This window comes from Pteronotus mesoamericanus, unplaced genomic scaffold (genome assembly GCF_021234165.1).
Source record: "Pteronotus mesoamericanus isolate MK-2021 breed Mesoamerican mustached bat unplaced genomic scaffold, CSHL_Meso_final contig_230, whole genome shotgun sequence".
NCBI lineage: Eukaryota > Metazoa > Chordata > Mammalia > Chiroptera > Mormoopidae > Pteronotus > Pteronotus mesoamericanus.
The window spans coordinates 2850077-2870278 of NW_026555096.1; the positions used below are offsets into that span (position 1 = coordinate 2850077).

Here is a 20202-nt window from a genome sequence, read left to right on the forward strand (position 1 = left end):
TACATTGTCTTGCAGGATTATTGTCAAGTTACAGATTTGACTCTTCTGAGAGTTTAAGGTGAAAAGATAGTCTGGTCAGGTTAATATTTTTTTTGTTATTAAAAAAGGGAAATGTGCCTTTTTTTCTGGAAAAAGTCAAGCCTTTTCTCATTACTTTGTGATAAAAGAATCTAGGTAGGGATGGGCAGGCTGGGAAATATTTCGTGCTCAGGATTGGGCACATGATGTTAACCCCATTTTACAGATGCAAAACTGAGGCTCAGGAAGGTGGAATGACTCTCATGTGAGTGCAGTGATGCAGAACTATATGCCAGGCCCTCTTCTCTGTGGGTCCAGGCAATATAGAGAAGACAGGTCTCCCAGGAGTTGGCTTGATAACCTATCTTGTAGTGCTTTCTTGTTTGCAGGTGAACACTACGGCTCCGAGGAGAGAGTGGTCATTCTAACCAATGGTGTAATGGCCAGCTCAGTGGAGAAATTCACCTATATCATGAAGAGGCTGGGCTGTGTGTTGGTCATTGGGGAGGTGACCAGTGGGGTCTGCCAGCCTCCACAGACCTACCACATGGATGACACACACCTCTACATCACCATCCCCATGGCCCGTTCAGTGGGGGCTACTGATGGCAGCTCTGGGAAGGGGTGGTGGGCATAGTGCCCCATGTGGCTCTCTCTGAGGAGGCAGCCCTCACCAGAGCCAAGGAGATGTTTCAGCACACTCTGATGAGAGCAAGTTGGAGACTTGGCCAGCAGGGTGCAGGGTTTCCATGGGCAGAGCCCTGAGGTAGGCGACACCTCTGGGCCACAAACCAAGGGAGCTCAGGTACTTGGTTCTGCCTGAGGATCCAGGGTGCAGGAAAGGGGCCTGCTGAGCTCCCAGTAGGCTTAGAGTTGCAAGTTCCCTTGGAGCTCATCAACCCGGCCTTATCACCACTGCCAGCATCCTCTCTGTCTGGACATCTGGGGTGCTGATATTCTCTGTAACAGTTATTTGGAAGAGGTGAAGTCCAGATCTATCCCTAGCCATGCTTATTAATTGCCAGCCTTTGGTCCTCATGCTGTAAGCTAGATAGAGCAGCTCTATCCAACTGAGTTATAAGGTAAGTCACAGATGCCAGGAACATGTGTCAATTTACATTTTTCTGTAGCCACATTTAGAAGAGTAAAAAGATGCAAGTGAATTAATTTCAATAATATATCTTATTTAACCCATTATATTCACAACAGTATCATTTCAACATGTACTCAATATAAAAATTATTATGAATGAGATGTTTTTCTACAAAATCTTTGAAATCTTAGAGCACACTCCCATTCTGTGTGCCACATGTCTAGTGCTCAATGGCAATTTGTAGCTGGTGGCTCCCATGTGAGACAGCACAGGCCCAGAGATAAGGGGCACCCATTCCCCTAAAACACTGCCCCCACTCTGCCCTCCCTGCACCTTCACCAAGTGAGTATTGGGCTGCAAGCCTTCATTTTCCTCAGGTGGTAGTCCTCAAACACTGTAAGAGAAGTCCAGGTTCAATTAGAATCCTATACTCCCTGCCCCAAGCCCTTCCACTTCAATTCTATACGGCAAGTCTTATTTTCCTTCACATGTACTTCCCATGCCCTTGTTCTCCACCTCTGCCAAGGTCCCAAAAGCTCAGGTGCCATGCAGTATCCTGACATGCCAGGTTGCTGCTGAGGGAAAAGTAGCCCTGGGCAATAGGCTGGGTACCTGTCCAGCTCATCCAAGTCCAGCCTGTTACTGTGCTGTCTCTGGTGACCAGGCCCACTCCTGACATGGTGAGAAGCTTTTAGCATGCAGACCCCAAGACCCCTTTCAAAGGGATGACCTGAGGAAATGAGGTCCCTGGCTGGTGTCCTGGGAGCCATGTAACCCTGCTCTACTGGAGTCACTAGAGACCCAAAAGTGAGAGACCTTTAGGACCTTGCCCAAAGTCATGGTAGGGGTGAGGCTGTAAGAGCAGGGGGTACCCCAGGGCCAAGATGTCTGAGTGAAGATGAGTACTGGTGCCTTCTGGCCTTGCTGCCTGTTGAGTCCAGGCAGCATCTGCCACAGATCACTTCCCTCAGGGCACTGGGCTGACTTTAGTACACAATCTTGACTTCCCTATACTTTAGAGAGCTGTGGAATCTGGGCACACTGCTGGGCCATCACCAATAACAAGGACTTTGCCACAGGAAAACTTTGAAACTCCCTGCCTAAACAGAAAGGTCCAAATGAAAGGCAAGATTTTACTCCTTTTCCTGCTGCTAAATTCAATTAAGATTAAGTGAATGATTGAATTATAGTACTATTGTATACTGTGATCTCACCTTTTTCTTCATTAGCCCTATTAATGTTCAGGCAAATATGTGTCTCCTTGAAATGCTTACATTCTGGGGTTCTCTCTTCTCCCTCTTCTCTTCTCCCTTCTCTCTATCTCTCCCCCTCCCTCTGCCTCTCTCTCTCTCTCTCTCTCTCTCTCTCCACACACACACACACACACACACACACACACACACACACACACACAAAGGCACTGCAGACACACAGGGCAGAGATCTGGGAGCCACCTCTTACTTTCTCCTCTCAGCTCTCTGCCTCTCTACCCTGTACCCACACAATTACCAGGATGCAAGAAGAGTTATCTGAATAGGACTCTGTTCTAGGTCCACCTGCAATCCAGGTCTCTTTTCTTGGGGACCAGGATCTATGTCTAAATCCCCACAACAGCTTCTTGCTGCATTTCTGTGCTTCAGCCCCCAGCCAGGGCTACTGCCCTGTCATGCAACCTTCTTATGTCTTCCCCTGCTTGAGGACTCCTTGTAGATTCCACTGCCCAGCAGTGAGAGGGGTTGAGCCAAACTCTTGTCTGCCTCCCCTCCCTGCAACCTGTTTTCTTTGGCTTGTGGACACCTGGAACCAAACCTCAGCAAAGGACTTATGGTATGTTAGGTTTTCCAATCTCTCTAAAGCCCCCTTGCTCCCCAGGACCTGTTCAGATATCATCTGCTCAGATGAAGTCCTTGACTTCTCTATACACTTCCACAGTCCCTTGAATACCTCTGCCACAGTGCTTGTCTCTCTTGTATCATTGGTCTCCCCAACTGTTCTGTGGGGCACTCAGCAATGGAAACTTCTCCTGCTTGTCTCTGCTCCTCCAAACCCAAACAAACTTGACACCTGGTAGTAAAACTCAGCACACCATGAATAAATGAATGAATGAAAGAATAAACAAATGAACGAAAGAATGAACAAATGGGGCACCTCTTCACTGAAAAGGCATTATTAGGTGATGCAGATATTCAAGGGGTCTTATTTCTCTGGCACTCCTGGAAACATGGTAGAGAGTGAGGTCAGCCAAGAGCAAGCAAGGAGAGCTTAGGGTAGCCCTTTATCCCTCCACTCATTGGCACTGGAGTAGCCGCAGGACTACAGCTGGGCTGTATTGCAACAATAGCAAAATGAGACTATACTCCGGGGAGCCAAACCATCGGGACATTATATGGATAAAGAAACACATGGCATACTGAGTCCACCTCTCCCTTCTGCCCCAACCCATGGTCAGATCCTGAGTGGGCCAGGCCAGCCATGGCAAATTGTGGAGGCACAGAAGACCTGGGGACCAGATCTGAACAGCAGGAGATGGGGATAAGGCACAGGGTTAGGGCCTGGGGGATGAAGGGAGGTGGTTTTGCCTCCTGGGGTACATATACAAATGTTGTCTGATAGGAACAAGCCAGGCCTGTGCCAGGATCTATGTAGCTGGAAGAGGAAAGGTGGCCTTCACCATCAGGATCTTTGTTAAGAGACTTGACTCACCCTCACCCTAGGAAGCAGGGGCCAGGGACCTATCCAGGAAAGAGTGTGAAGGGGATACTTGTGAGATCCCATAGGTCCTCTCTCTTCAGGGAGGAGAGCTGGAGCACCAGAGGAGAGGACCAGCTCTTCTCCCATCTCAGCCTCCTGCTTCCCATGTCCCTGCATCTGCTCACATGTTTGTGGGCCCTGACTACCCACACAGCTTTTATGCAAGGAGAGGACACAGCTCAAAAAGAAAAATAATGTAGTCCAAATTACACTTGTTGACAAGGAAACCTTCCTCTGAAGTCCCCACTAGATGATGTCCATCTTGCATTTCTTGGTCCCTAAGGACTATGCCACTTGGCCTAAGGACCTATTCATTGCCTTGCTGACAAGAACAGCCGATGCTAAAAATAGCCTCTTAATCCAAGCAGTTTAGAATAGCAAGGGTATCAGATTGGTTTCCTGTCTCCTGTCCCAGGAAAACACAGGATGGCCAACGAAGAAAAAGTTGAATTTAGTGAACCCCAACCCTCCTCTCAGCATGCACTGCCTCCTCATTCCCCATTCAGAATTGGTTTCCAAAAATTCCTTTCTCCTAAGAAGTGGCACAAATCAAAACACATAGGAAAAATGGGTTTATTTTCTATAGGACTTATATCCTGCTATGTGATCTTTAGACTTCCTACATGACTTTGACTACAAAAAACCAAAAACATGACTTAAATAGTCATGATGTGTTAACCATTTCTCTGAAAAGAAGTGGCCTGCAGGGGAGGCCTGCTACCTCCAAGTGATGCAAGCACCTTCCAAAATAAGGAAGGATGCATAGTTCACCTGAGACAACTGCTGCCTTTCACTGTAAGGAGAATTCTCTTCCTGTGCCCAGAGGAATATGGCACTATGGATTAGGTTAGCAGTGCCAGGCCCAGCACCTGGCCTGTTTGAAGACTGGGACCATAATACAGTGAGGGATCTCCAGCTGGTAGTTCCTGCCTCTCCCTATCACCACCATCACTCATATGCTGCCTTAAGTGCATGCATTTCACTTTGGCCATCAGTGTTTAAAAAAGAACAACTGCATTAGTTGACCTCTAATTTCACATACTGTCCTGATTTCTAATCTCTCTTCAGGCCTACATTCAGCCTGGCTCTGAGGAGTCTCTACCCAGAATATATGAGCTCCAAGTTGTCAACACTGCCTTTCTTTTCTCTTCCGCCCTCTCCCAGCATACTGAGTGGGAGTGACTCATTTTTATTAATCCAATTATGTAGTTATTTGAGTGGGATCCATTACCTAAGATTTGGAAATTGGCTAGAAGTTAAAACCCAGGATCTTAGCTTCAGCAAGGTTTTACTTTTCTGTTCCAGATAAAAACAGAAAGCAGATCTTAGTCAAAATTGAGAAATAAAATGCATTTCAATTGAAAATGTCTTAGCTTAGCACATCTTCAGGACTTTGATAAATAACTGAATGGCTGCTGGAAGATAACTTATTAGAATATAATTAGCACTTTTTTTTTCCAGCCACTGTAAGTGTTTTCCTTCCGCTTGTCTAAGAAGTTAGACAAGCCTTTCTGTTCATTGATTTGGTGGCTTCTGTGCTACCTTCCTAACAACAGCTTTGCCAGAAACCTACCAAGACCCAAGACCCTGGGGGAGGTGGATAAGAGGTCAGAGCCTGTTGAAAAACAGTGGCAAAGACAGTAAGGTAGCATGCGGAGGTGGTATGATGTTAAGAGGCTACCTTCTTAGGTGTAGAGCACTGGGGAGCTTTCTCTGAACTTGGGAAGCAGGAGAGGAATTTCCAAAAGACAAGTTGCATATAAAAGCCAAAGGATTGGGGTGCAGAGAAAATTAAATACAATATAGAGAATTTAAGGAATTTGACAATTTTTAGCCAAGAATTGTAGAGGAAAATTCATACCTGCTGATGTGATGTTTTGTGGCAGAATCACCAGCCAACCCTTAAATAGAACAGAAAATGACAGAGAGAGGGCAAAGTCATGATTAAAAGTGACTACTCTCCAGTAGAGACAGGACAGCGGGAGAGAACAGTGAATCAAGACAGGATTCAACTGCCAAGAGGACTTTGAGAACCCAGCTTGGTGTCAAGTAGTAACTGCCACATTCATAATCTGTAAGTCATCATCTCTATAAGTCATCTCTCACTTTGTTAATTTAAGTGTCTACAAAGCAACTTGCATTTACATCAATTTTTACCAAAATAACCTCCATCATCAATTTTTATCAAACTGAATTCCAACTTAAAAATTGATTTGGGTTTTGTTATGCTTCTTGATCACTTTAACTTAATTAGGTTAAATTTACTTATTTTTGAAACATTTCCCTTGCTTATGAATGGTGTGGTTCCTCGAGGAGTGCAGCAGGCCAAGAAGACTCACAGACCTAGATATCATAGTTATTTCAGGAATTCTGGCCTTGACTTCACCACTTTGCCCTGCAACACTCTGTAGGTCAGCTTATCAGTAGACAGAAATGCTTACTGCTGTAAAATAGCTTGTCATGGCTTCACCATGGGCAGCATGCACATTTCACCCCTTAACATTGTGTTCAGCCATTGACTTGCTTTGGCCAAAGAAATGTTAGCAGAAGTGACCCAAGCAGAAGACTTACATGTGTTTGTGTATTAGGACTTTCCCTCTTGTGCTTCAGCATAACCATGAGAGAACCATGAGCTGGGTAGCTCATCTGTTGCACAGAAAAAGGGAATGGACCTAAATATGTTTCCTGGAGCAAAGCCAGCAAAGACCACCTCAACTGCAGCTAACCTACAGACACCCTAGTGAGAAACAGGTACTCTGGGTTGTTTGCCATGTAGATTTTTGTTATGTAGATTTTGTTATCTACACAGTGATCACATTGCTCTAGGTGCCATGCTGGCCACTGTCCTCACATCCTTCCATGTGACCCCAAAAAACATCTCCCAAAACATAGATGTCATAAACTCCAATTTACAGGTGAGAAAACTGGAGCTCAGATAATTAAACTGATTTGTTTAAGGTCAGATCTAGTAGGTAAAAGAGCTAAGATTCAGATTCAGGTTTGTCTGCCTCCAAAGCCTATGCTGTGTGCCACACTTGGCTCCATATGGAGCAAAAAGAATAGGGGAAGAGGCAGGGCCCCCACTCTTGAAGCTGTCAGAGACACTTTGTGCCTAGTAGCCCCAATGCCCTGGGTTAGCAAAGCACATCATTTTATTTCATGACTTTATTTCAAAACACATCTTTTTCCAATTATGACTGAGCTGTTCATCTACGCAGTCCATTGCAGACAAGCCTTATAGATAACTGCAATTGTATTTTCAAAGGAAGCCCTGGCAAACCATTTCTGCCTCTTTGCCAAACAATGAACACTGCACTTAGAGGTCTGTTCCACAGCCACCTGTTAACTGTGAGAAGTCATGTGCTGGGAGAGATGGTGGCGCTTCTGGAAGTACTCATGGCAAATGGGGTACGTGAGTGCTTCTTCTCTCAGCTTCTTAGAATGTAGGTCAGGCCCTGCATGTTCCTTTTTGTGGTGGGACCGCATATGAAAAACCAGGTCTGAGGTCATGTGAAAGGAGAGGTTACACTTTGCACACCAGTTCTGAGTGGGCAAGCCCAGAGAAGGGAAAGTGGGTGGCAGGAAGGCCTGAGAGGCAGTGGAAGAGGATGATGAAGGTGTGGGTATCTGGGCCATGGCATGCTTTAGCCACAATGTGGGGGCACCCAGAAAAGCACTGCAGAGATGAGTATTCTGTGGCAGCATTTGCAGGTTCCAGAAATCACCCACCAAAAGCTTAGAATTGGAAAGTTGACCCCAACAAGGGAAATCTACCATCTTAATGAGTCCCAACAGTTCCGCCAAGGTATCTGCAGGTCTGCATGCCTAGAAAAGAGGGGCTGACCCTGGTTTCCCTGATAGACACCTGGCTGGTTTGGTGAAGGCACTTCTCTGCTCTTGTTGGGCTCTGCTAGGCAATGCAGAGAAAACTGTGTTGCCAGCTGGCTTCCTGGGGATGTCTTGGGTCAGCTGTTGAGGACCAGGCTGGTCTATGAGGTCATCACATTCCCTATCTTTGGCCTGCGTACTCTAGCCTTTTCTTGAGCTGAGGCACCTCTATGAAGACACTCTCCCCCTGTTTCCAGCACACCTTCTGAGCCAGTGGCTTTCCCAGTCTAAGCTTGTCTGGGGGTGTTAATAGTGCTAGCTCCACATTGATCTCACCCTGGCCACCCCTGCCAATGGTACCCTCGGAGCCCAGGCAGTTTGCTTCCTCTATCCGCATTGGCTTGCAGCCCTCACTTTGGTTGGGTTCATTAAGCCACCAACTGTTTTCAGATGAAGGGCTACACAGAACCCCCTTCCCAGCAGCCATGTTACTGACAGGGCCTGGGACAGCTGAGCAAGGTGGACACTCCAAGAGTTGACATCTTCAGGGCTTTGGCATTCCAGAGGGCTTGGCCTGGGTAAGAGCTGTGAGACTGGTGAGCTCCCCTGGTGGTTAGGCCGGCCACACTTGGACCATAGGACTCTGCAGAGAGAGGAAGCAGCAGGCAGTGAAAGTGCTCTTTACTTGTCTGCATCCAAAGAACCGTGACAACTACAGATACTGCAGCTCACTCTGTCTCAGAACTCTATGCCACATGCTGTCACCTCCAGGACTCAATCAGGGAGGAGGGATGACACTGCACAATGCTGCCACCTAGAGGCGTGGCTCACTACTGTCTCCACACCTGCCTGCACCCAGGCAGCAGCTGCTGTTATTCAGAGAGCCACCAGCCAGTTCTGATTCCATTGACAGCTCTAACATGTTTGCACGCTGATTTAGAGAAGTCTGCATTCCTTGCCACACAACATGCCAATTCCGCCCCCGCCTCAAATCTTCAGAGGTGCCAAGAACTTTAGGCACCTGGGGACAGGCACTCCTGCAGGTCCAGAGAGAAAGAAGCTGAAGCAATAAATACCCAGGCATGACAGGGTGGGTCTGGGGCTCTGTCTGGCCTCCACTCATATACCTGGGGTGGGGAGAGCAGGGGGCACTACTTCTCTACTTGGCCCTACTGGAACAAATGAGGGTCACTTCCAGTAGAGACTCACTGGAAGTGAAACACTTGGTTCTCCTCACATATGAATCCACTTGCTTTCTTAGCAACTGTCAACTGTCCTCTGTGCCCACCTACTGGACATGCTCAGGTGGACCAGCTTCCATTGTGCTCTCAAGGCTTCAAGGAGAGATATGTAGTAGCTGTATGCGAGGATGGCACCATGGAGGAGAGGGTGCCATCAGTCCTGCAGGGAGGGCATTCATTCCTGTCTTTCCCTAATCAACTCCTCCAACATGTTCTGGAAATTGGGAAACCCATCTTCAAGCACCCCACTTCAGCTGGTGAGCAGTACTGCTAGACCACACTTGACTGAATGGTCCAAGTTTTCATCCTTAGAAAACATCCCCAGGCCCAGAAAGATACTGAGGAGTAGGTGGCAGAGCTTCTTCACAGGTACCTCCATGGGCTTGTTATGCATAAATACTATGTGCACTCATGTCAGCTCTTTCCTCTTGCCCTGGAGAAGGAAGCCTAAGCACCCTGTCCTCCCTCTATCTTGATGGTAGGAGTCTGTGATAGGTGTTTTGCATATGCCACCTCCTTCCACCATTACTCTTTTTCACAGATAGGAGGACAGGAGTTTTAGAAAGCTACACACCCTGTCCAATGTCCCCAGCAAGTAGGAGGTGCAGATGGGGTTGAAACCCAAGAGTGTGTCCCCAAAGTCTGCTTTAATTGCACTACCCATGTCACCCTCACAGTGCCCCGGTGGTGAGCACCAAGTCCAAACTGTGCTTCCTGGAGGATCTGAGCCTCTCTTAACATCCCTTCCAAACTAATCCCTCAAAAAGGATGTCATTGACATCTGATTAGTGCTGGACAATGTTTTCAGTTTACTGAGTCCCCCTGAACTGACTATCCACCTCTCTCAGCCTCAATTTCTCATCTACAAACTAGGGTTGAGCTAAATTATCTCCACAATCCTTTCCAGATCTACCAGTGCATGACTCTAATTGGAGTGAAGCCAATTCTCTCCATTTTTCAAAAAGTAACTGATTGGCTTGAAGCCCCATTGCTGTGCTTCTTGAGCTCTACAAAGAAACACACACCCCAGGCCCTGGCTGAGTGGCTCAGTTTGGTTGGAGCATTGTCCCAAGCACTAAAATGGTTGCGGGTTTGATTCTTGGTCAGAGCACATACCTAGGTTGTGGGTTTGATACCTGGTTGGGGTGTGTATGGGAGGCAACTAATTGATGTTTCTCTTTCACATCAATGTTTCTCTCTCTCTCACCCCTCTTCTCTCTCTAAAATCAATAAAACATATCCTTGGGTCAGGATTAAACAAAACAAAAAAACCCCACACACCCATGTACACTCATACACTCACACATACAAAAACACACACACATTTTCATACATTCACTCACATACATACATTTATACTCAAATACACATAAAATACACACACACACACACACACACACTCACATCTCTGCATCTCCATCTCTGTCTCTCAGACAGTTCTCTAGATCACAGTTTAAAACTATCATCTAGATGTATTTCCCAAGCCTCACGTGGGAAGGAGCCTCACTCTGTCCTCTTGGTCTTGCTGCACCTCAACATCCCTCTGCAGACAGCCCCACTGGGCTGCCTTCACAACTCAGACAACCTTTGCCAATCACAGCTGTGTGGACCTTGTTGCCAGCGCTGTCCAGAGTGACCTGAGCCACAGATGTGACCATCTTCCTGGCACTGAACTTTTGGATATGTGGTCTTATTACAGGATGGAATATTTGTTACCAGAATCTTTCATGATATAAAAATAGAAATCGTTGTTTATTGAGTGCTTAAGTGTCTCCATGCCTTAGGCTTAATTACCTTACTTCATGGCAGTTTCACAAGAACCATATGAGGAAAGCTGCATGTCTCAACCCAAGTGCATTCATCTTCAATCTGCCAAATACCATGTTGCTACACTCAGTGCTGCATTTCAGCTTTTTGAGACCACTCTGGATCTAGATTCTGCCAACTGCTGTCTTAGATATCCATCCAACTTCACCCTCCATCAATGCAGAAAGACAAAACTTAATAATGAGAATGAGAAGAAAGAAGACAAGATTATATAATACAAAAATAATAAAAATAACAAGGAGTCAGAGAATAACAAAACAGGGAGAAGAAAAGGAGCAAAGGAGTATACTTACTGAGGACTTTTGGCATGACTCCCAACCTCCCTGAGGGTCACCAACTCTCACATGCATCAGCATTGCTGGAATAAGGTTACTCAGGCAAGTGCAAAGAGTAGCCTACAAAACTCTATCTGCAGTCCCATCTAATCTCAGTCCACTCTGCCTGCAAATATCATCAGATCCAAACTTCTCAAAATGGGAAATGATGTGTGAGTCTGACATGGCTTCTCCCCAGTGAGCCCCTGCCAACTTTTGATGCTCATGTCTTCTTGCTGATAGACTCTGAGGCTCTTTTCCAAGGTCAGTAACAGACTTGGAGTCTCATCCAGCTCCAGGCTACATGCACCTCTGTCATGTACCCCAGATGACCTTTGCATATATGTGATGTCATCTCTGAGGTCACTCCATGACCTAGCCAGTGAGTTCAGGGACAAGAGACCACATGCACAGGCCACATGCACTGTCTCACTTCTCCTTTCTTACCTGTACCTACCAGTGTGCTTTGAAACTGGGGGATGGTTCTCTGTCCCTGGGCAAAGTAAAGCTGTTCTTTCCTCTTTCTCCTTCCATAGAGGCCAGCTGCCCTGGTAGCCAGCAGGTCTATGCATTCCTTATTCTCCTTGTCTTCAACGAATATTAATGAACACTATGTTGTCCTCTGCTCTCTTCAATAGCCTCATTTTTTTTCTAGGATCTCACACCCTGACACTTTTACTGGTTCTCATCACTCTCTATCATGTGTGTCCTGAGAAGGGGTTTTTCTTATTGCCCTTGGTTCTTTCAGTCTGAACTCAGTAACGCATTCTCCGAGCCACACAGACATCTTTCAGTATCACCTATGTTGTTCCTACTAATATAAACCAATTTCAATCTCAAACTCTTCAACAATTTCTGAGCCTTTAGATCATCGGATTATCAAGTGATGATCTCTGAAATTGAGCTCCCAAGCCCACAAGATGCCTGACTACCTCCAGCCTTCCCTATCACAAGAATGCTTCTCCCTCAGGCTCCCAAACTTACAGGGCCACCAACCAGGATTCTACTGACTAACACGGGAACACTATGAAATGAAGCTTCACCCACTCCATGGGGTTAAAAGCACATGTTTCTTTGTTTGTTACCCATTCTCAAGGCACTGACTGAAGATTCTGATCATTCCTTCACCTGGGAAGCACTTGCCACTTTCTCCCATATTACTTTCCTTTTCATGCCATAACCAGACTGCCCCATGTAATCAACAAGTCTTATTTCACATAGAAGTGCACAGGCTCTTGGGTCAGATGCCTGGCTCTGCTCTTACCAAACTGGGCAAGGCGCTGATATTCTCCTTGCCTGTTTCCCATTTTCAAAAAAGGATCACCTCGGCAGCCACTTCATTAAGTGGTTATAAAGATTAGATGGATTAATATATCTAAGTGCAAAAGAGCCTAGCTCAATAAATCTTAGGTAACATCAATTTATTATCATGTTAGTGCACAGGGTCAGAGTCAAAGTCATGGCCACTGTCCCTCTGTTCCTGTGCACCCAGGGACTAGTGCACAATAGTGTTTAATGAGTGAGCAAATGGCTGGCACTTTCCTCCTTCCATCCTCCATTTACAGAAGAAAGAGCTGTTAACAAACAACTGGGTGACCTCAATTTTCCTGAGATAGCTAAAGATACTCTGCACCCAGAGTACGCTAACTAGCCTCCAGTAGTTCCAAGATGTAGCTCAGAAACTACATCTTATTCAGTGACACTGTTTACAAGGCCAGCCAGTGCCTTCCTGTGTTTGCCTTCCTTTTCAGCTAAAAGAAATGAGTGCAGAAAACATCTTCTGTGCTCCTTTGGTTCCCTAAACTCTGGAGATGTTTCTCAGATCCTTTAGGAAGATTCCAGAGGATAATCATCTACCAACCTCTCCTAATTATGTAAGGATTGTGAGATCCTGGGTTTTCCTGAGAAGAGAAACACACATATTTTCTATGCATCTTCTTAACGCTGGAACCCTGAGGAAATTAAAAGCTGAAGAGTTGTCCAGGCTCCAGAGAGGCTGACTGGTGGTGCCATGGAGCTGGGGGAGAGAGGGGCTTCCTGGCCAGCTCCCACAGGCTCCACGCTATGCTTATACCCCTCTGGCATCAGTTCCTGCTGTGTTCAAGCAAAACTAAATGCAGGATTCCCAGGATGCAGCCAGCCATCAGACCCATAATGAAGTAAGCCAGAGACCTAACTTGGCCATGTGGACCAATTCCAGTGTCTGCTTTCAGGGGAAAAGTCCATGGTTGTACACCAGATTTCCCAGCCAGACTCTACCTGATGCCAACAATAGTATCATCTACTAGAAAGGATATTTATAGCCTACTTAAAGAAAAAAAAAAATTAAAGCACTGCAGTTCAAGAATTAACCTTGAATTTTTAAAAAAATGGTGTAGTTATCTGTTTTAAAAAAAAGTTGTCACCTCATGGATTTCTGAAAAAGAAATCTAAGCAAGGCACACATGATAATCTAAATCATTTGAAAAGCATCCGTTTCACGCCCTCCCCCCCAGAATTCTAATACATTGGCAGTCAGTGATTAAAACAACTTAAAAGACAAATTGACTGTCCAATCAACACAATATTCTCCCAAATCAAAATTCCACGCATATACCTATGACTTTGTCCCATGTTCTTTGATCTAAAGTGAAAGATTCTTTCAATAAACACACTTCAATCTTCTTCCATTATATTTAATTTCTGTTCACTTCTGTGTGATTTATCTACTGATAAATTCCCTTATCTATATCAACTGAACAGTTAAATAGCTGAATTATTATTAAAAATCATAACAAACTAAAAAGACAGGTTCAATTATTTAAAAAGAACCCAAAGCTTCAAATATTATATGGTAATTAATAGCTTTATTAAATAGAGAAAACTTAACATTGTCTTAAAGAAAAGACAAACGTTTTCTATTTACAATTTAATGTATACACATAGATGTAGTTTAGGTATACAGGTGTTTCAGCATATAGCCATATATTATAAAAATATCATTAAATAATTTAATTATGTCTCTCTGATAAAATTAAATTTTTAACAAAAAGCAAAAAATGCTTTGATATTCAATACTTCTATTTTATTTCTTAAAATGATTCAGATTTATCTAGGTTTCTTCACTTAGAATGTGTCTAAGACAATATTTGATGTTAAGAAATATTTCCACCATGGTCCTACCTAATGTACACAAAAACATTAATTTCAAATGTGATAATAATTGCTATAAAATATCTGTCTCATTTCAACATTATGTAACTTAATTTCTTCACATCAGCAACACTGACAATTATACATTTTGCAAATATACAGTGAATTTCTTATCTCAACTCTCACCCAAATATTTCAGATGCAAAACCTTGCATGTGAACCTTGCAAAACCTTCTCTACTATCTCCCCACAACTGAGCTAACTGAGCTAACTGAGCTCTGAATCCAGTCCTTCCCTCCTTACCTTCCTGGCCTTGTAGTCTCCACAAAAAGGTGGCACGGGTCTCAATGTCCCCTAAATGTTCGTCCAAGTTTTAGTTTAGTGGGGTACTGTCTGTGCCTGTTACTAAAGGCAAATGTCAAGAAAAGGATTAAATCAATGCCTTGTCTTTAAAGCCAAGTATTTTTTTAAGCTAACCCTTAAAATTCAGAGATTTATAACTCGATAATTTGTGTATTTTCCCCACAACGGGCACTTAACAAGTTACATGCCCAGATCTTTGGAGACAATCTGTTGGAGAAAGGATCTGGGGCCCAGCACAAGCCCTGGATAAGAATAACAGAGCAACACAAGATGAGTAAATGGATGGATGAAAAGAATTGCGGCCCAGAAAGTCAACTTAGCAGAAAAATTTCCAAGGCAGACTTGCTGTGGGAAAAGAGGAGAAGGGAGGAGGAGGGAGGAAGAGAAAGAAGCAGGGAGAAATAAGGGTAGGACAGGGGAAATAGGTAGCAAAGAAGAGACAGGCCAGAAAAAGTGAGATAGATGAGAGAGAAAAACAGGAAGAGATAAGGAAACAAAAGACAGAAGACAGAGGAAGAGGGGCAGGGATAGGTTGGCACTGAGAGAAAAAGGACAGAAAACCAGTGAAATAGGGAAGGGAAGAACCAAACAATCAAAGGCAGAGCTAAAACTCGCGGGGGAAAGGCCAGAGGAACTTGAGAGGAATCTCGACCCCCTCCCCCCCACGTTCACTCACTGCTCGGTTCCGGGTAGCAGGACCGTGCATCTCACCTCGGCTCTCCCGCAGCCCGGGGCGCTGCGGACACGCTTGTAATCAGGCCACCTCCGGATCCAGGATCCAACGCCGTGCCACCCTTGTGGGACCTTGGTGCCAGATCCCGCCTTCCCCGTTGGTCTGGCTTCTAGGGTGGAGCCTCGGCCACGCCCACCGGGAGGACCCTACCCCCCCCCCCACCCCGTCTTTCCCCAAGGTACCTACTTGGCTATTGAATCCCAGTAGAGCTGCGCAAAGTAGACCAGCTTCCCGAAAACTGCTGACTCGAGCTCCGGACTCCTAGCGTACGCCTGCACGCCAGCTACCGGCGAAGCCCGGTCCTTCCACGGGTTCAGCTCTGCAATCCCGGCCTGACGTCCCAGCTGCCTGGGCCTTTGCCAGATGCGTGGGCCCCGTAGGACTGGGGAGGCAATCAGGCTCCAGTCGTGCCCACGGTGCATTCATCCCTCGCTGCCTCTAGAGGTGGCACCGGGCCACTGCCGAGGCTTCCCTTGCCTCTGTTCACTCGCCCTGTGCTTCTCAACTTCTCTCTCGGGTCTGTTGGGACCCAGGCGTCAGCTAGGATGTTGGTCCAGGTGGTCTGTGCCCTGCGGGTCCTCTGTGCTGCCCAAATACCTGGTCAATGTTCGGGACTCTCCTTCCCCTTCCCCCCTGAGCAGCAGCTCAAACTATCTTTGTGGCGCTCCGAGAATCTCCCAGATTTCAGTGGAGACTTCTCTGCCCTCTGCCTCTCGAAATGATAGATTGTGCCAGGTAATGGTGAGTTCTGAGACTCAAGACTGAGAATGCGAAAGTGTTGAGAAGTTAACTACCTAGGGAGTGTGCGACAGGCTAGGACTGAAAAGGGGGAGGAATGGTTTCTGAGTGTGTGACATTCTAGGGCTTAAACTACCTCGAGCTTTGCCTTGTAGTGACAGGTGAGAGGAGATGGTAGTCTCAGATATTCAGAGCTGTTGCAATTGCAGCCAGGTGTAGGGTTCACATTATGTGAGCCCAGAGGGGGTGCATATTAGATTGGGGAAGACTTGAGGGACTGCTCCTTCCTTCATTTAGTCAATAAATGCTATGGATGTCTGTGGGAGGAAGAAGTGCAGAAACATGAGGTTACAGGCTCTGTGCTTTCCATAAGGCTTTGGAGCATCTATTATAAAGATTAATTAGATCGTAAAAGACAAAAATGATAAATCTGAGGTGGGGAAAGAAGGATTCAGAACACGCACTAGAAATTTGGGAGATAACCTCCAAAGCAAAGTTTTTCTTTTATGAAGAGACACCACTGATGAAGGTGAAAATGAGGCATCAAATCCCAAATTTGAGCACTCACACTGCTTTAGTGAAATTGGATAATATCCAGGGCAAACTTGAAAATAATCTGTGCATTTAGAATTCTGTATCTAACTGAACTGCTATTCAAGAGTGAGCACGTGTCAGGGGAGTACTAGACTTATCAGGGGATCACTTTGTAAATTATATAAATGTCTAACCACTATGTTGTACACATGAAACTAATAGAAAATAATATTGCATATCAAATGTAATTGAAAAATAAATATTAAAGTAAAGTTTTAGAAAAGAGTGAACACAGAACAGATATTTTCAGATGTACAAAGCCTAAGGCTGTGACCCACATAGCCTTGGTGGAAGGACTACTAAAGAAGGTGCTTCAAAGTGAAGGAAACTGAATTCAGATGAAAGAAGAGCATTTCAAGAAACAAAGGGGAGCAAAGGAGCTGAAAAAAACCTGAGGTTTACTGGGAATACCTAGATGCTGGAAATCACAGGGACAACCACCAACTTAGAGAATAGTTTTTAAAGAGTGAAGAAAATGAAGTAGACTTAGGTAGGTAGAGTCTCAGAGGGTAGAGAAGTTCCAAGAAAGTTTCAGATACATACATGTAGAGTCCTGGAGCCACAGATGAGCCTGAGCTCTCCTAGGCATGAACCTGCATCAGTGTGTCCCTGCTGGTCTCAATCATTAGCTAGCAGCAAGGGTGTTTCCTCTGTCCATTTGGAGTGGATCATGGTGGTGGCTGGTAAGCCCACAGCAGCCTCCCCCTTCAATTACACTCCCTACTGTCAGATATCTAAGTGGTTCATTTCCATGGTCCCCACAATGTAAATAGATTTGACTTACAAGAGAAAGACAGAATTTGTCAGTTTTATTTGTTTTTAATCTTAGCTATACAGTTTTTAAAGAATACACATCTAATACATAAAACATAAAAAATTTGACTGTAAAAGAATGAAAATACATATGTCAGAGATGCTGGGCAACCCAAAAGAAGGCTGAAGTCTATAACACAGGAAAAACAGCATTAGGGTTAAAGAGAGTAAATTCTTAATAATAGTTTCATTTTCCAGAAAGCTACAGAAATTTTAAATTAGCATGTGCCTAATAAACTAAAAATAATAAACAAAAATGAAGAATATATTAGGAGAAATTTGTCAAACCCATTATTACAGTGAGAAAGTTCAATACTCATTTGTCAAGTAGACAAAATATTATTTAAAACATATATTTGAACCAAAAAATAAACATGGCTTAATGAGTTTTTGGGTTTTTAAATAATCTTCCACCCAATTATGTATTGAAACAAGTGTCAATAAAATTCAGAGAAATAGTACCCTATAGACCATGTGTTCATATCACAATGTAATGTGGGTAGAAACTAATAACAAAAATAATTTTTGAAAGTATGTGAGTTGAAAATTTAAAATCTTACATGTACCTATGGATCAAAGGAAAAATCAGGACTAAAATTAAAATATACTTAAAATAAAGTGGCAGTAAAATATGACAAATGAAAACTTATGAGATACAATGGAAGAAAATCTAGAGGAAAATTTGTGACCCAAAAGACTTATGTTACAGAAAGAAAAGGTAAAAATAAATGATTAAATAATTTTTCTAAAAGTGTTAAAATAAGAATAGTAAAATAAACCCAAAGAAAATGAAAAGCTTAAAGAAAGAATAAATAAAATAAAAAGATTATAAAAGTTAAAATAGAGTAAAAACAAGCCAAAATTTTTTGAAAAATTTACTAATATAGATAAAACACAAATGAAATTGATCATAAGACAGTGCTTCCAATGTTTGAAAAAAATATAACCTTTCCAGAAGCTATTAAAAATACCCTTTTCCTTGTAGTTACCTCATGAAATTACCACATTCTTACTGTATATCTCTTTATGTACTCTGCTTTATAATTAAAACAGTAAGTCTAACTTTCAACCCTTTGTGTCAATATCCTTCTTGTTGTGAATGCATAGAATAAGAAAATAAATAATAAAGTAATAATAGGAATTAAAAAGAAGATATAACTACAGACAGAACAGAAATATAAAAATAAAAAATATTCTGAACTTTCTACCAACATATGTTAATAAATGTCTAATTCCTAGAAAAATATTACCTAAAATGACTGATAAAAACAATAAAATCATTAAGTAATAATCCAGTGTGTGTGTTAGTCTTCTTGGGTTTCCATAACAAATACCACAGGCTGCATAGCATAAACCAGCAGAAATTTATCTCACAGTTCTGGAGGCTGGAAGTCCAAGATCAAGGTATCAGCTGGGTTAATTTCTTCTGAAGCCTCTCTCCCTGGATTTCAGACAGCTGCCTTCTGATTGTGTCTTCATCTGACCTTTTCTCTATGCCTGCACAAAAAGAGAGCTCTAATATCTCTTTCTTTTCTTATGGGGACCCCAGAACCATAGGATTAAGGCCCAACTATTATGACCTAATTTAACCTTAATCACCTCTTTAAAGGTCTTATCTCCGAATATAGTCACATTGTGTTTTAAGACTTCAAAATATGAATTGGGGATGGGGGACACAACTTAGTCCATAATATGCACTGAATATTAAATAAATTCAGCAGTTTAAACACTTCCAACAAAGAAAGTAATAGCCACAGGTGTTATCAAAACAAATATTCAATAAGATTATTGGGATTATGTTCAAAGTCTTTCCTAGGAAAAGAAGTAAAGAAAAACCCTCAGCTCATTTTATGAGTCTATTACCTATTACCAAAAACAGTTTAAAAACTATGGTACATTTACACAATGGAATACTAGGCAGTAGAAAGAAAGAAAGGGCTACTACCCTTCACGACAGTATAGATGGAACTGGAGAGCATTGTGATAAGTGAAATAAGCCAGGCAGTAAAAGACAAATACCATATGATCTCACCTATAAGTGGAACCTAATGAAAAACAAGCAAGCGAAATATAACTAGCAACATTCAAATAAAAAACAAACTGACAGTTACCAGAGATGAAGAGGGAGGGGAGTAACAGGGAAAAAGAAGGAGTAGGAAAACAGCTGAGGACTGATTGAACAGCTTCTGCACAACTAACAAGAGAGGGAATGCATAGAGAAGGGTAGGAGAGTGAGAGATGTGGTAACCATGGGAACCCTACCCTGACAAGGCATCTATGGCAGGAGGGACATAACTGAGAGGCTCATACTCAGATTTGCCTGCCCTGGGGCACTGTTATAAAAGAGCAATTTAAAGGGCACCTAGACTATACATAAAAAATCCATTTACTGACCCTATGGCACCTGTCAAATGTGTACAGAACTGCAGGAACTTGCTGGTGAGTGCCAGTTTCACATTCTTTCATGACCTAGATAGCATAGGCTGAAAGTTGTTTCAAGTCTCTAGGCAGCCTTATAAGGCCACCACAGTGAACATTGGCCCTCTTTGACCAGTGCTCATCCCAGGCAATCAGCCCATCAGGGAATTCCCAGGCACACATGCCCCAGAGTACTTTGACCTATGCCTGCCACTGAGCAGGCCAGCCAGCCCACCAGAGCATCCAGGAGCTGTTCATGGCCAAAGCCACCAAATATATACAGTCTACATGAAGATTACTCTTACTCAAAGACACTGCTTCAAGATTTGGAGAGGTAGA

At 43.8% G+C, this 20202-nt stretch overlaps 2 protein-coding genes across 2 annotated transcripts in view; one reads left to right on the forward strand and one right to left on the reverse strand.

Annotated features, from left to right (window-relative positions):
- RBP3 (retinol binding protein 3) overlaps positions 1–783 on the forward strand; it is a 30747-nt gene extending 29964 nt beyond the window's left edge. The window contains 2 exon segments of the mRNA XM_054572396.1: positions 408–629; positions 632–783. Of these exon segments, the coding sequence (XP_054428371.1) occupies positions 408–629; positions 632–783 (374 nt within the window).
- A 6421-nt stretch (positions 784–7204) lies between these two features.
- Positions 7205–8177, reverse strand: ZNF488 (zinc finger protein 488). The gene is given in 2 exon segments (XM_054572338.1): positions 7205–7889; positions 7891–8177. Coding segments are annotated over 2 exon segments (972 nt in total).
- Between the last annotated feature and the right edge of the window lie 12025 nt (positions 8178–20202).